This window comes from Agrilus planipennis, unplaced genomic scaffold (assembly GCF_000699045.2).
Source record: "Agrilus planipennis isolate EAB-ADULT unplaced genomic scaffold, Apla_2.0 scaffold25, whole genome shotgun sequence".
NCBI lineage: Eukaryota > Metazoa > Arthropoda > Insecta > Coleoptera > Buprestidae > Agrilus > Agrilus planipennis.
Genome location: NW_020439112.1, coordinates 1,941,278 through 1,958,266, shown reverse-complemented (window position 1 = coordinate 1,958,266; position 16,989 = coordinate 1,941,278). Strand labels below are relative to the sequence as shown.

The 16,989-nt window shown below is 34.2% G+C and overlaps 1 protein-coding gene across 3 annotated transcripts in view; it reads left to right on the top strand.

The window, feature by feature from the left end:
• The window catches only part of LOC108738488 (ras-related protein Rab-23), a 52,944-nt gene extending 35,955 nt beyond the window's left edge, over positions 1-16,989 (top strand). Inside the window, exons 4-9 of one of the 3 annotated variants that reach the window (XM_025977605.1) lie at positions 845-966; positions 14,596-14,758; positions 15,198-15,277; positions 15,477-15,658; positions 16,408-16,523; positions 16,766-16,989. In XM_025977605.1, the coding sequence (XP_025833390.1) occupies positions 845-966; positions 14,596-14,758; positions 15,198-15,277; positions 15,477-15,658; positions 16,408-16,517 (657 nt within the window). In that variant the 3' untranslated portion in view covers positions 16,518-16,523; positions 16,766-16,989. The other 2 variants (XM_018471930.2, XM_025977606.1) reach the window with 2 other exon arrangements.

Here is a 16,989-nt window from a genome sequence, read left to right as displayed (position 1 = left end):
TTCGTTTTATCTAACCATCTTCAGTCTTTTGAAGTGTTACTGCTTGTACACAGATATTAACTTAATTTTAAACATTCTTTCATGTTGAATTACTGCATGCTGATCTGTAGTTTACATGGAAGAAAGTTTAAAATTAAGTTAATATCGGTGTACAGGCAGTAACATTTCAAAAGCCTGAAGATGGTTGAATAAACCGAAACGTTACAAAAGGACAAAGTTGTTTAATTATTTGACCGCCATCCTGCAAAAAACTATAAGTATAATTTTTAATGTAAAGGTCAGGAATCTAACTTAAATTAAAAAGAAGAAGTCTTACTAAATCCTTTAATATCCCTTTTTTTAACAGCACTTTGAAATTATTTATTAAATTATTCCACTTTCTAGTTTAAGGATATTGCCACTTAGTACATGTTCCGTGTCATATCTACATAATCTGTAAAAAGACCTTTCCCGTAAAACACATATTAAAAAAAAATTGTTCAACATACAATTGATGTTATTTTAATCAAAGTATTGAAAAATTCTTAGTCCAGATTAAAGTGCTACAAGGATCTACAATTTAATTTTATTCTTACTAGACCATATCTGCATCTAGTGATTAAAATGATGATGCAGTTAGCTAATGGCTTTTAATATGCAATTATATAAATTAATGCATGTAATATGTAATGACTGTAATCGCCATAAAAAACGAACAGCATTTAAGAGATTTACGTTCCTTCGGTTATTTGTTGCAATTAACGACAGTCGTTATTGTAATAACTTTTTAACGACTACATTAGTTTGAAAGTAATGTTGCCAGTGAAAAAACCCAAATCCTTTATTTCATATTTTTATTTCCTAGGTGGTGATAGTTGGTAATGGTGGTGTTGGCAAGTCTAGCATGATCCAAAGATACTGCAAAGGTATTTTCACCAAGGATTATAAGAAAACTATAGGGGTCGATTTCCTAGAGAGACAGATAGAGTAAGTGAAATGTAATTACTTATAATTGCTGAACTACAAACTGTGATTCATACTGAGTAAAAACTAAATCTCTTTTCTTAGTTGAGACTTCAAACGCTAACCTAACCTAACCTAACCTACCCAACCTCACCCGGTCAAACTTGCGCCATGCCGTACTTTCCCTTCCTTAACAAACCAATCTAACATGATCAAACATACTACAATGCAACCAAGTCAATCCAGCGCAATCTATGCTAACCTAACCTAACCTAACCTAACCTCACCCGGTCAAACTTGCGCCATGCCACCTTGCCGTACCTTCCCTTCCTTAACAAACCAATCTAACATGATCAAACATAATACAATCCAACCCAAGTCAATCCAGCGCTATCTATGCTAACCTAACCTAACCTAACCTAACCTAACCTAACCTAACCTAACTTAACCTAACTTAACCTAACCCTGTCAAACTTGTGCCATGCCACCTTGCCGTACTTTCCCTTCAAGTTAATGCGTTTAAAAGTTATTCCAAATTGATATTAGTTTTGTTAATCAGTGGCATCCCCCCCCTATTCATTTCCGCAATAATCAAAATTGGCTATTTTGAAGGACAAATTATTATTGGAGTGATATTTTAAACCTTGCTATTAAGATTTTGAAAATTGAAATATTATTCTCACAATCCATATCGTAAATACCGTCATTCAATCATTGATAATTACCAATTATTGTTAATTAGAGTTAATTCTGCGTTCGGTACGTACAGGTACCCATTCTTAGAATTAAAGTCATATTAAAACCAATAAGGATTCGTTATGTGTCTGAAAATACTTATTATGTCTGAAATAATGAATGACCAGCGGCGTTCGAGTGACGGTGTCATAATTATATAGGAATCGCCTGTTTTGTCCTGCAAGGTAGTATAAGTGCCTGTCAACATCAGAAGAACCGTTGAAATGGCTTCGCTGTTTGTTTAATTTTGTTTTTTTTTATTTAAACATTTGAACATATGGTCCACTCAAAATTTGAACGTCAGCAAATAAGAAACAAAAGCAGATTACGTATACGTTTCTAGAGGAGAATATTAAGGAAAAAAAAACTCGAAATAGGATAGTTAATTAACTAAAAATTCGTACCTAAGGCAAATATGGAAGTTATTTTTGAGACTATGTATATTAGTAGTTTCTTCAAACTTAAGATTAGACTTTCGTGGAATGTCCAAATCGAATTAAGGAGAAAAGCCTGACAATTATTTAATTGGTTATACGACCCTCAATGAAGTTAACCCACCTGCAAGCACACACATTGGTTGATTTTTGAATGAGTCTTTGAAATTGGTTTGAGACGCTGCTGTGAGTGGTATTTAATAGTAAACTGACTATAGTTAGCCAAAAGACTAGCCACTAACCACACGTTCATATGACATGTATAGTAAATCAATAAATCCATTCATCAATATCTATTTCCAGTAAAGGTCCAGATGATGGCCACCAACCCCGAAGGGGGTGGGGATGGGGGGGATCGAAATAGGAGGTCTCCCCCACCACTGTACCATAAAAAGTTCGTGGCGGTCTCATCCCCATAAAAAGTTATAGGGGTTCAAAGTTAATAAATATGCCAATTTTTATACATTTCTAGGCATNTCGAATACAGTTAAGTACCTGTTTTGTGTAAAATCCTCGCGATATCGTGAATAGCATCTTAGCGTTAACGTAGTAGACAATTATGGTAAAAAGAAAGACAACAAAGTTGGTTGATTTATTAGGTTCCGTTATAAAACAGCGTACACTGTTCCGGGCATCTTACCTAAAAATCCTGGAATGGCTCCCAGAGGCATCACAAAAAGACTGACAAGAAGATCGGCAATGGCGAGCGACAGTAGAAAGTAATTAGTAACATTCTGTAACCGTCTGTCCAAAAGTACGGCCAAACAAACCAGGATATTTCCCAGTCCTCCGGCAATAATGAACACCACGACAAACAGAAAGCTCCAATCGTATTGCTGCTGATGATTTTGAGAATTGTAGTAAAATTTCAACTGATTGGAAATATTTGCGTTCAGACCGGCGAGTATGTACCGAAATGCACCCTCGTCCGAAGATACACAACTCCAGTTGGTGTCGTTCACAAAATCCGAAACGTTAAATAGCGTGTCGCACTCAAAACTGTACCACACGGAAGCGTTCGCGAGACACTTGGTGCACGACAGGGCACTGTTGCTCAATTTGCTAACATCACAGTATAGACTCATAGTTGACGATGCACAACCGATGAAGAAATCGGTGGCGTTTTTTCCGAAGGAGCACTGGGTCGTGGTGCTGGGGATGGCGGCGATGTTGGTGAACATTATATCGGGAATGCTGTCCGAAACCCCGATCCGGGCACATGTCAGGAGATTGTCGTTTACCACAGAGTCAGAGTCCCGTGGTAACGACCAGTTCATTTTGCAAATTACTTCACATGTTACTGATGCACATTGCAAATTAAAAAACGCGATTTTCTCTCATGATTATTTTATATGCCTACACTGTAAAGCGAAAGAAATATTTCAATGACGTCTTAGAAATTTATCAAGACATCAAAAGGATCGCTTTTCGTGAAACAAGTTCTCATTTCCGGAAAAGCGGACCTTTCAATAGTTTGACCAAATTCTGAGGCTCAATGTAGTTTTTAATAAGCTGATGATGATGATACTGGCCGCGAAAGCCTTTACCAATTTGAATTTTTTTAATGATCCAAAATTGATAAAAATATAAACAAATGTTAAAACAATCAACTTTCAACCCCCATAACTTTTTATGGGGGTGAGACCGCCGCAAATTTTTTATGGGGTTTTACTCAGGTGACCACCCTCTTTCGATTTCCCTACCCCACTCCGATCTAACCCCCATAATCGAACAAAATAATTCGAAGTGGTCTGATCTTGGATCTCATCAGCGCGTCGCAGGCAGCTCCGACAGAACAGAGACCAACCTTTACCTGCTGTCTTAACAGCGCGTTTTAGAAAATACAACAAGGTCCATTTAAAAATATGGATACCTACTTGCTGAAACGAATCCCGAAACGAATTGAGGTGAGCTACGCCGGGATTCGTTTCAGCAAGTAGATATCCATATTTTTAAATGGACCTTGTTGGAGCATACGTAATCCTAAAATGTAGCATCGTACTACAGATGGCCCTCACCACGCCATTTGTTGTATTTTCTAACCCCCATAACTTTTACTTTCGATCCCACCGCCATCATCGAGACATTTACCCTATTTCCTTCCGGAAAGGAAGCCTAACGTTGAAGTGTAAATATTTTCAAATTGTACGGAACGGATATAGAATGGAGACGGAACGTATAGTGGGAACCGACCTTTACGATCAACTATAATAACAGCGTATTGGCTGGGATCGCGCCGTATATATGCATCCCTTGCACACTGTGACCCACTGACTAAAGTCCAGACTGACATACGCCGAAAATTCGTATCGTGCTTAAGGGCGTTTAATAAAATTACGTTTAGTATTAGCCCGCTTCGTTTTCATATGCGTAAGTGGTAGGTCCCGTTCGATTGTAAAATTAACCGGTCGAACCTGTGGACCGCTGAGATGACAGTCGTAGATTAATATCGACCCATCAATGTCAGCTGTATAATTATTACCATTGATCTGTTCACTTGTAAGATCTAATAAGAAATAAAGAAGAAAAAAAATAAAGTGCTCAAGCGTGTGCCTTTGAATGAGTTTGGCAAGATCGCTGCACCGTTTCTAATAACAGTTGAATCTAACTGTCTTGCTCGATTTCCTTCCAAATCGTTTTATTGGTTGCTTGCGTATCAGTTTGATACGTACATAGGACGAGGAATTCGCTTCCGCGTGCTTTTCACTACGGACGACTTTCATTAATAAACTACCAATTACCTAACAACGAACTGTTGATTAAAATTACTTTTACTGCTTTCTGTAGAGAATTATACTTTAATTTCTCGTCGTCTGTCAATTTACATTCTGTAATGAGAAACAAATTGGGCAGTTACAAATGTCACTAGTTTGATTTCTTAATAACAAATTTAATAGTATTTCGTGGTTTTCGCTAACAGTGATGATAAAATATACGATACGACGTGCATACAGGTAACAGACAAAACATTCACCATATATAGAAATTACATATTTCTTTGTCGAAATTGTTTCTTTTTATGTCACATGAGCGAAAATGCATAATTTGGAGAACTTGTGGAATAAACAATTTTCATCCAGGTCTGTACGAAAATAAAATAAAAGTATAAAGCAAAAATATTGTATAAAAGGGAGGCAAAAGCAGCGAAAGAGTTAATATAAAAATAGGAGACGAAGAATTAGAAGAATTCGCTAATTTCCGATATCTAGGAAGCCAGATAATTCAGGGTCATGGAAGCAATGATAGAGATATCTCCCAGTTTAGACTACTCCATACAAACTTTACCACCGCTTTTTATACCCTTGGAGATAGAACTTCTTAAATTAGCGATTTACAAAGCATGATTTCTTGTCTTGCATAGCATTTCTGGCTTTTGTTGACTTGGGGAATCTCCAAGTCTATTATATCTAAATTGGTGGAAGAAGGAGTTTAATTGTACACGCGCATCATACGTTATTTTGCTATTTACACTAAGCATTAAATCATATACAGTAAAAGTTTTTTATTCGCAGGGTATACGTTCCATAAATATGCCGCGAATACAGAAACCGCGGATATGGAATGGTAATTAGTATGGAATCAGAAGGAATACATTGTAAGATTTCAAAATAAAACCAATATGTATCAAAATAAAATCAATTTATTGACAAATTCGCAATTAAAATTAATCGTAATAATCAGCTTTGGGCAAGAGTTTAAAAAAATTTGTTTTTTTGTTTTGAATTTTGAAGTTAGTCCACTCTGTTACATCTTTTATAAAAGTCACCTCGGCATGAGCCAATAGTACTTAAAAGATGCTGATAGGTAGAAAAATAACACCGAATCCTCACTACTCGGTTAGATTGTAGTACACGCACCGTAGAGTAAAAACATGCTTATCGGTTATAGATATCATGAGTTTAATATTTGGAACAGAGGTGTTAAATTTTGTAGTAAGATAGATAAAGGTTTGTTTTAAAGCTTGTCGAAGACCATTTCTTAATTTTTTGATTTATATAGAAAATACGTGCCCTACAAGAAGTAGTGCAATAGAACCTCTTTAAGTCGAAAACCTCCAACACTCGAAAAAATGTTTTCTTCTATTCCCTTCAAGCCCCAAAACCTCCATTACTTGACATCTCAACCCTCTATAACTCGAAAAATTAAATTGGATCTCTGTATCTTGAACATGGCAATGTTTCTTTTATAACCTTTGCAACTCGATAATTTGAAACTTTCTACGTCTATAGTCGAAGAAAACTTTTATTTATTTCACCTCTCTAACTCAAAATTAATAAGACTAAATCTTAACCCTTACAAGTCGAATCAAAATCCGCGTCTGTCAAAATTCGAAACTGTCGATGAAGATTCTAGCTTGCAAGGACAATTTACAGCATTGGTAGTACAGTAGGTTCTCGATAAGTTGGAAATTTCCAAAACTCGAAAAAATATTTTGTTTCTTCCCTTCAAGCCCCAAAACCTCTATTACTCAAAATCTCAACCCTCCATTAGTCGGAATAATCAGTGAGTCCCTGCAAGCTATTTTGGTACATATTTTCCCTCTGTGTCTCGAACATGCGCAATGTTTTATTTTACAACCTTTACAACTCGATAATTTGACTTTCATTATCTTTTTACGTCTATAGTCGAAAAAAACTTCTATTTATTTCACCTCTTTAACTCAAAATTAGTAAGAATAAATCTTAACCTCCACAAATCGAATCAAAATCCGCCTATATCAAAATTCTCCATAGCTCGAAAACTCTATAACTCGAATTTTTTGGCGTCTCTCTTGATGTTCAGGTTTTATAGGTTCTACTGTATTTGTTGCTAACAATAGTAATATTTCAATGATGTAAGAAATCAAGCTACGTATGGGGCAAAGGTTTATTATTTATATGACACCAACACCCTACGTTTCGCCTTAATTCTAAGGCATCTTCAGGGCTAAAAGGACAATTGTTAAACACGTAATTAAGACGTAGCAAAGATACTTACTTAGGTTTCTAAGCTTTTAGCCCTGAAGATGCCTCATAATTAAAGCGAAACGTAAATTGTTAGTCTCATATAAATAAAAAAACCTTTACCCAATAGGTAACTCGATTACGTACTTTATACAATTAATTGGGAAGAAATGCCAACAAAATTTAGTAGTATTTCAATTATTAGCACTAAATTTCACTAGATGGCGATATATGTTCTACAGTCTGAGATTCCAGCTTGCGTTTATACTTAAAATTTAAATCATATTCATTTACTTTTTTCACAATTTTAAATTTAATTCATTCAAATACTTATATAGGTTTTTTAAGCCTAAGTACCTAATACATGCTAGAAACTGTGATGGCGTATATTTTTCCAGCAAGCGGACATTAAGAAGGAATAGTTTTATCCAGGATGGCGGTCAAATAATTAAACAAGTTTATGTTTTCTGTAACGTTTCGTTTTATCTAACCATCTTCAGTCTTTTGAAGTGTTACTGCTTGTACACAGATATTAACTTAATTTTAAACATTCTTTCATGTTGAATTACTGCATGCTGATCTGTAGTTTACATGGAAGAAAGTTTAAAATTAAGTTAATATCGGTGTACAGGCAGTAACATTTCAAAAGCCTGAAGATGGTTGAATAAACCGAAACGTTACAAAAGGACAAAGTTGTTTAATTATTTGACCGCCATCCTGCAAAAAACTATAAGTATAATTTTTAATGTAAAGGTCAGGAATCTAACTTAAATTAAAAAGAAGAAGTCTTACTAAATCCTTTAATATCCCTTTTTTTAACAGCACTTTGAAATTATTTATTAAATTATTCCACTTTCTAGTTTAAGGATATTGCCACTTAGTACATGTTCCGTGTCATATCTACATAATCTGTAAAAAGACCTTTCCCGTAAAACACATATTAAAAAAAAATTGTTCAACATACAATTGATGTTATTTTAATCAAAGTATTGAAAAATTCTTAGTCCAGATTAAAGTGCTACAAGGATCTACAATTTAATTTTATTCTTACTAGACCATATCTGCATCTAGTGATTAAAATGATGATGCAGTTAGCTAATGGCTTTTAATATGCAATTATATAAATTAATGCATGTAATATGTAATGACTGTAATCGCCATAAAAAACGAACAGCATTTAAGAGATTTACGTTCCTTCGGTTATTTGTTGCAATTAACGACAGTCGTTATTGTAATAACTTTTTAACGACTACATTAGTTTGAAAGTAATGTTGCCAGTGAAAAAACCCAAATCCTTTATTTCATATTTTTATTTCCTAGGTGGTGATAGTTGGTAATGGTGGTGTTGGCAAGTCTAGCATGATCCAAAGATACTGCAAAGGTATTTTCACCAAGGATTATAAGAAAACTATAGGGGTCGATTTCCTAGAGAGACAGATAGNCAACCCCCATAACTTTTTATGGGGGTGAGACCGCCGCAAATTTTTTATGGGGTTTTACTCAGGTGACCACCCTCTTTCGATTTCCCTACCCCACTCCGATCTAACCCCCATAATCGAACAAAATAATTCGAAGTGGTCTGATCTTGGATCTCATCAGCGCGTCGCAGGCAGCTCCGACAGAACAGAGACCAACCTTTACCTGCTGTCTTAACAGCGCGTTTTAGAAAATACAACAAGGTCCATTTAAAAATATGGATACCTACTTGCTGAAACGAATCCCGAAACGAATTGAGGTGAGCTACGCCGGGATTCGTTTCAGCAAGTAGATATCCATATTTTTAAATGGACCTTGTTGGAGCATACGTAATCCTCAAATGTAGCATCGTACTACGGATGGCGTTCACCACGCCATTTGTTGTATTTTCTAACCCCCATAACTTTTACTTTCGATCCCACCGCCATCATCGAGACATTTACCCTATTTCCTTCCGGAAAGGAAGCCTAACGTTGAAGTGTAAATATTTTCAAATTGTACGGAACGGATATAGAATGGAGACGGAACGTATAGTGGGAACCGACCTTTACGATCAACTATAATAACAGCGTATTGGCTGGGATCGCGCCGTATATATGCATCCCTTGCACACTGTGGCCCACTGACTAAAGTCCAGACCGACATACGCCGAAAATTCGTATTGTGCTTAAGGGCGTTTAATAAAATTACGTTTAGTATTAGCCCGCTTCGTTTTCATATGCGTAAGTGGTAGGTCCCGTTCGATTGTAAAATTAACCGGTCGAACCTGTGGACCGCTGAGATGACAGTCGTAGATTAATATCGACCCATCAATGTCAGCTGTATAATTATTACCATTGATCTGTTCACTTGTAAGATCTAATAAGAAATAAAGAAGAAAAAAAATAAAGTGCTCAAGCGTGTGCCTTTGAATGAGTTTGGCAAGATCGCTGCACCGTTTCTAATAACAGTTGAATCTAACTGTCTTGCTCGATTTCCTTCCAAATCGTTTTATTGGTTGCTTGCGTATCAGTTTGATACGTACATAGGACGAGGAATTCGCTTCCGCGTGCTTTTCACGACGGACGACTTTCATTAATAAACTACCAATTACCTAACAACGAACTGTTGATTAAAATTACTTTTACTGCTTTCTGTAGAGAATTATACTTTAATTTCTCGTCGTCTGTCAATTTACATTCTGTAATGAGAAACAAATTGGGCAGTTACAAATGTCACTAGTTTGATTTCTTAATAACAAATTTAATAGTATTTCGTGGTTTTCGCTAACAGTGATGATAAAATATACGATACGACGTGCATACAGGTAACAGACAAAACATTCACCATATATAGAAATTACATATTTCTTTGTCGAAATTGTTTCTTTTTATGTCACATGAGCGAAAATGCATAATTTGGAGAACTTGTGGAATAAACAATTTTCATCTAGGTCTGTACGAAAATAAAATAAAAGTATAAAGCAAAAATATTGTATAAAAGGGAGGCAAAAGCAGCGAAAGAGTTAATATAAAAATAGGAGACGAAGAATTAGAAGAATTCGCTAATTTCCAATATCTAGGAAGCCAGATAATTCAGGGTCATGGAAGCAACGATAGAGATATCTCCCAGTTTAGGCTATTTCATACAAACTTTACCACCGCTTTTTATACCCTTGGAGACAGAACTTCTTAAATTAGCGATTTACAAAGCATGATTTCTTGCCTTGCATAGCATTTCTGGCTTTTGTTGACTTGGGGAATCTCCAAGTCTATTATATCTAAATTGGTGGAAGAAGGAGTTTAATTGTACACGCGCATCATACGTTATTTTGCTATTTACACTAAGCATTAAATCATATACAGTAAAAGTTTTTTATTCGCAGGGTATACGTTCCATAAATATGCCGCGAATACAGAAACCGCGGATATGGAATGGTAATTAGTATGGAATCAGAAGGAATACATTGTAAGATTTCAAAATAAAACCAATATGTATCAAAATAAAATCAATTTATTGACAAATTCGCAATTAAAATTAATCGTAATAATCAGCTTTGGGCAAGAGTTTAAAAAAATTTGTTTTTTTGTTTTGAATTTTGAAGTTAGTCCACTCTGTTACATCTTTTATAAAAGTCACCTCGGCATGAGCCAATAGTACTTAAAAGATGCTGATAGGTAGAAAAATAACACCGAATCCTCACTACTCGGTTAGATTGTAGTACACGCACCGTAGAGTAAAAACATGCTTATCGGTTATAGATATCATGAGTTTAATATTTGGAACAGAGGTGTTAAATTTTGTAGTAAGATAGATAAAGGTTTGTTTTAAAGCTTGTCGAAGACCATTTCTTAATTTTTTGATTTATATAGAAAATACGTGCCCTACAAGAAGTAGTGCAATAGAACCTCTTTAAGTCGAAAACCTCCAACACTCGAAAAAATGTTTTCTTCTATTCCCTTCAAGCCCCAAAACCTCCATTACTTGACATCTCAACCCTCTATAACTCGAAAAATTAAATTGGATCTCTGTATCTTGAACATGGCAATGTTTCTTTTATAACCTTTGCAACTCGATAATTTGAAACTTTCTACGTCTATAGTCGAAGAAAACTTTTATTTATTTCACCTCTCTAACTCAAAATTAATAAGACTAAATCTTAACCCTTACAAGTCGAATCAAAATCCGCGTCTGTCAAAATTCGAAACTGTCGATGAAGATTCTAGCTTGCAAGGACAATTTACAGCATTGGTAGTACAGTAGGTTCTCGATAAGTTGGAAATTTCCAAAACNCAACTTTAAGCACTTGTAAAAGCTTTAAATGACTATATTATTTAAAACCAAAAACGTACCGAGTTAGTGTAAACCTTTGTCTGTTAGCATACAAAAAATTAGATGTTTATCTCGCAGCGCTAAATCACAATGTTTAGAATAGAAACCCATGTTTTTGGAAAAATTCATACCAGGCACAAGCGGTCTATTGCGGTCAATCTCCTTAATAAATGACACCGAATCCTTTTCTGTTTACCGATTGCAACCGCGAATAATGAATTTTTAAGCGTGAATACAGGAACTGGGTTCCAATTTTTTCACCCGCGAAAAGGAAGTTTTACTGTGCTGCATGATTTTCTGTTGAAGGTTTATGCCAAAACTTGCTTGCTTTCGTCTTTCATTTTAGAGCATTGCAGACTTGTACCAAAAAGCGAGAATTCTTGCTTTTCGTTAATCTCTCGACAAGAAATCTTGTCTTTTCTAATAGAAATTCTTATATCGGCCTTGTTCTTAGAGCATAAACAAGGTAAGAACAAGAAGTTTGTGAATGACTACTAAAAATCCCTTATTAGTAAGTAAGACAGTTGAATACGCAACATCTGATTTGGCGAAAATTTAGTTCATCACTTTTATATTTTCGAAATTCTCCTAATAAAATTACGCGGAATTGGATTGTCCTTACTTCAACTTAATTTAACGCATCATTCTCGTTATTGCTTTCAGTAGGTACTTAACATACAATAACAGTCTGATTTCATCCATTATAATAGTAACATTGTTTTACTAACAAAGTCTGTTGTTTGCGTAGTGGCGCAATGATTTGAATTGTTTTACAGGTGGGTACTAAGAGCGCTTGAAGTTAACGGACAGCGTTAGAATTACCCGAGGGACATTTCTCGCGACCAGTTCTTAAGAAATCTTGCGTATATGCATAATAATGTGCATTAACGGTATAAATCGAACATTCTTTTTCTCTCGCAATAGTTAGGAAACTGTTCGTCAAGCATGTTTTACAACTCGTAAATATCGAATACGGAAGTGTACAAAACTGAATTAATTCATTATGGTCGTGTCTACACATCTGTTTCCTTTTGTCACATCTTCGTATTAGTTTTTACATTTTCGGATTTATGCTGACCTAATTTTTACACTTATTAGAGACTTAGATGCTTCAAATAAAGATTTCAAAAAGAAATGCGTAGATCAGTGGTTCCGAAATGGTGTTCCGTGGAAGGATCGCGGGAGTTCCGTAAAATACGGAAAGTATACAAAATTTTAACTGTTGTGAACTTTTTCATGGCCAAACCAGTAAAGAAAGATCGAACCTTAATGGGTCATTTTTTGATGGAAATTAAGATACAATAAATTGGATACAATTGTTAATTGGTTCATTCCTGTTTCCCCGGTTTTGTTTGTTTATTTATTATAATTATTGGTAAAGGTCTAGATGATGGCCGAAATGGGTGGGGGGATCGAAAGAAGAGGTCTCCCCCACCACTGTATCATAAAAAGCTCGTCGTGGTCTCACCCCCATAAAAAGTAATGGGGGTTCAAAGTTAATAAAGATGCCAATTTTTATACATTTCTAGGCATATAAATATTTATATAGTCATTCTTAAACAATATTCAAAGGTAAAACTAATGGAAAATACATAAAAATATTGAGAAAGTTATATAAAACATTATTTAAATACCTTTATCAGTAGGTTAGGTTAGGTTAGGTTAGGTTATCGGGTTTTGTTCAAGTGACCACCCTCTTTCGATTCCCCACCTCCACCCGCTTGGAAATAATTATTTTATTGAATTTTATTTGAATTATAGTATATGAAAATTGTCAAAATAATCAACTTTCAACCACCATAACTTTTACGGGGGTGAGACCGCCACGATTTTTTATGGTACAGTGGTGGGGCAGACCTCCCCTTTCCCTCCATCATTTAGACATTTACCTCATTATTATATGCGTAGGAACCCTGCAAAGCAGTCTGACTTTCTAATTGTCGAAATATTGCATTTGGTTTATTTGACCGAAATAAAACGTAATCAGCAGGTCCTTACAGTGAAGTACCATAACTACGGTTACAACTACAGACAAAATATCTTCTGTAACGATAATAAAAAACAAATTTGGGTTCTGGAGTAAATGTGCTCAACGGAAGTTCTCCTCTTCTAAAAAGATTTTCTCAAAGATAATGAGTTACAAGTAACCTCCGATGTAGGTAAAAACCAGAGATGTGATTTATTTAAAATACTTACATTAAAAATGCAAATACAAAATAAAAAATACCTATTATATACTAAACAGTATATAAAATGAATGAAAGTTGCTCACATTGGCCATTGAAGGTATTAGAATCTTAAAAAGAGGACAAAGAGACATTCCATAAATGCTTTCGAATTCTTTAACTAAAGAGAGCCCAAAAAATTCTAAACCCTGTGGAAATGGATAATCTACAATATTGGATCGATATTGTTTTCCGGGTGCAATGTCATGGTCCTTAAAATTTTGAAATTTCAAATTGATATCAGCACCTGCCAAATCACCACTTTTAGTACCTTTAGCAAAGAACTACGAAATTCTTTGAATTACGACAAAACAGCTCGCAAAACAATATCGAATTGATATACACCAGCCATGTAAAACTGAAAATTACAAGATATTGTGGTGTGCTAATAAATGCCTATAATCCAAAATTCTTAGAAAACTATTCGATAAACTTCACTCATCAGATGAATCTAAAGTTAAAGAAACTATGGATTTTATTTCTATCTCTTTTGATTCTGATCTTTTACGCTAAACAGACTATTTTGGCGTCAGTGTCTTTTTTCCAATTAAAATGGGTGATAAAGGCAAATAAGTTGCATTTTGTACTTAAATACTTTTAAAAAATCATTTTGCACATCTCTAGTAAAAACATAAATGAGCATCTATTGAACCTCAAAAAATTCTTGAAAGACTATTTTTCAAAGACGTTACAGGACAGCCACTGACTACAGAATCCATTCACTTTTGCGTTGACTCTATAATTGACTTTTGTATAAAAAAGCCATAGAACCACTAAAATTGATACATTTTTGTATTGTAAATTTTAACTCTAAATAAACTTTTCAAAAATAAAAAAATTCAAAACAGGGAATATTGCAGCTTTTCATATTTTTATAAAGATTAGGTGTAGTTGATGGAACAACTAGTTTTCTTTGTAATAAAATAAAAATTCCTACTGATAATAGTAAAAGCAAAATAATTTCCCAAAATTGGTTAAAATTTCATCTGGTTTATGTATTGTAAGATACCAATGGCGTTTATTTCTTAGAATAGATGGTGAAGATGTCAGACTTATGCTTTGGGACACGGCCGGACAGGAAGAATTCGATGCCATCACCAAGGCCTATTACAGGGGCGCTCAAGCATGTGTTTTAACATTTTCCACCGTTGACAGAGACTCATTTGAAGCAACACATTCTTGGAAACTTAAGGTTCTTATTTACTTATATTTTCTTACTGTTACTGATAACTAAACACACTATCCAACACTTAAAACTTGAAAGAATTGAATTTCCGGATTCTAACCGTGCTTTTTTTTATTAAATCCCCATGGTGGATCAAGTGACGCCACCATGATCCGTCATGGGATTTCAATTCCTTCTTTATTGGGAAATAAAGTGGTAATACCTACCAAGTTACACGTAGAATCGATTTAAGTTTTCATGGCTGAAGAAACCGAATTTTCGGATTCTAAGCTTTACTTATTGATGAAATTCAGATTCTAACTGTGTTCATGGTGACGTCACATGATCTATCATGAAGATTTCACCAATTTCCAACAAGTTTTCTTGTTTGTAATATTGAAAAGAAAATCAAAGTTCTCATATAAATATGTATGTATAATAAAAAACATTGCAATTGTTTTTATAGGTAGAGAATGAATGTGGTGAAATACCGACAGTCATTGTCCAAAATAAAATCGATTTGCTGGATCAATCAGTTGTAAATCCGTAAGTAATTAGTTAATTTTTTTACATTTCTTTGTACCTTTGGATGCAATTTATAAATAACCAAGTATTTAAGTAATTATATTTACTATTAACTAGTTAGGTATGTCAAGTAACAAACGTCTTGTAATTAGATTGTTAAACCTATGCCAATCTAACCATGATTTTAATATCTAACTTATAGATTTTGTTGTAATTTCAGCGAAGAAGCTGAATTGTTAGCAAGAGCATTAGGATGTAGACTTATAAGAACGTCGGTTAAAGAAGATATCAATGTTGCTACAGTCTTTAGGCATTTAGCATCAAGGTGTCTTGAAGAATTGAGAGATTCTGTCAACGATTACTATTATTCGTCAACGAATAACCACAATACAATTACTTTAAGTAAGTAGAATATTAATTAATAACGACAATCATATTGCAGTAAAATGTTCATTCCTTACCTTGTTGTAGTCAACAGAACTATTTGTTACAAAAAGATATTGTTTACACACAAACACACATTTGTACATTGTCTGCACTATAGGATACAAACTCGACGATTTACACTACACAATCATTTTTTATTAAGTTTTATTTGTTAATAAAGTTTCATGGTACACGACACGACACTACCGTTAAACACACGTGTATTGCAACTCTGCAACTTCAGGGTTACGCTTAACAAGTACTTTCTTCACGTCTATTACTTTCCGCAGGGTTAACAACTGTTAGTAAATTAAATGCCCATGTTATAAATAACATAAAATAAAATTTGTAATTTTTAAGGCCTATATATTAATTTCTGTTGGAGATGTCTGTCACGGATACATGAAAAAGCAGAAAAATTAATTATCCATTTTAATAATTAAGTGTTCGTTTAAAAAAGGTAGAAAACTATAAATTATTATTAATACTGGTTTTGCGAGCCGAATTTGCTTTCAAATCAAATAATATACAAAATATGAAAAAGCTTTCTGGATTACCAAAATTGATAAGAACTGCACCAATTATAAATTATGTATGTAATTTTTCTACTCTCTTTTTAACGAAAACTTTCACTACTGCAATAAAATACTTAGGTTATAAAATACTTCTCGTCCAATTGGATGCGTACTGTTGCACTGCGCAACTTACTGTATTTTTTGTTTTAGGTACCTTTAGTCAATCAGTCAAAAAGCCTGTAAAGGAAACAATAGTTTTAAAACCAAACAAACACAAACGAAGAAAAAATGTTTTGAAAAGTGCCTGCCGCCTTTTGTAACGAATGGAACAAAAATTTCTACTTGCCACCCCCTTATAGCAACTAACACCACTCTTTTCTTAGTTATTTGTTTTTTGAACCTTCGATAATGAATGCCAAAGGTGAAGTGCTAATATTATTTATAACACAGGAACTTTTATAAATAATTGTATACATACCTTTTTAATATTTGTGTTAACATGTAGCTTTTTCTTTAAGATAACAAGTATTAGATGTAAGTCTTTTTTTTATAATCTGTTATGCAATAGGAACAAAAATTTCTACTTGCCACCCCCTTATAGCAACTAACACCACTCTTTTCTTAGTTATTTGTTTTTTGAACCTTCGATAATGAATGCCAAAGGTGAAGTGCTAATATTATTTATAACACAGGAACTTTTATAAATAATTGTATACATACCTTTTTAATATTTGTGTTAACATGTAGCTTTTTCTTTAAGATAACAAGTATTAGATGTAAGTCTTTTTTTTA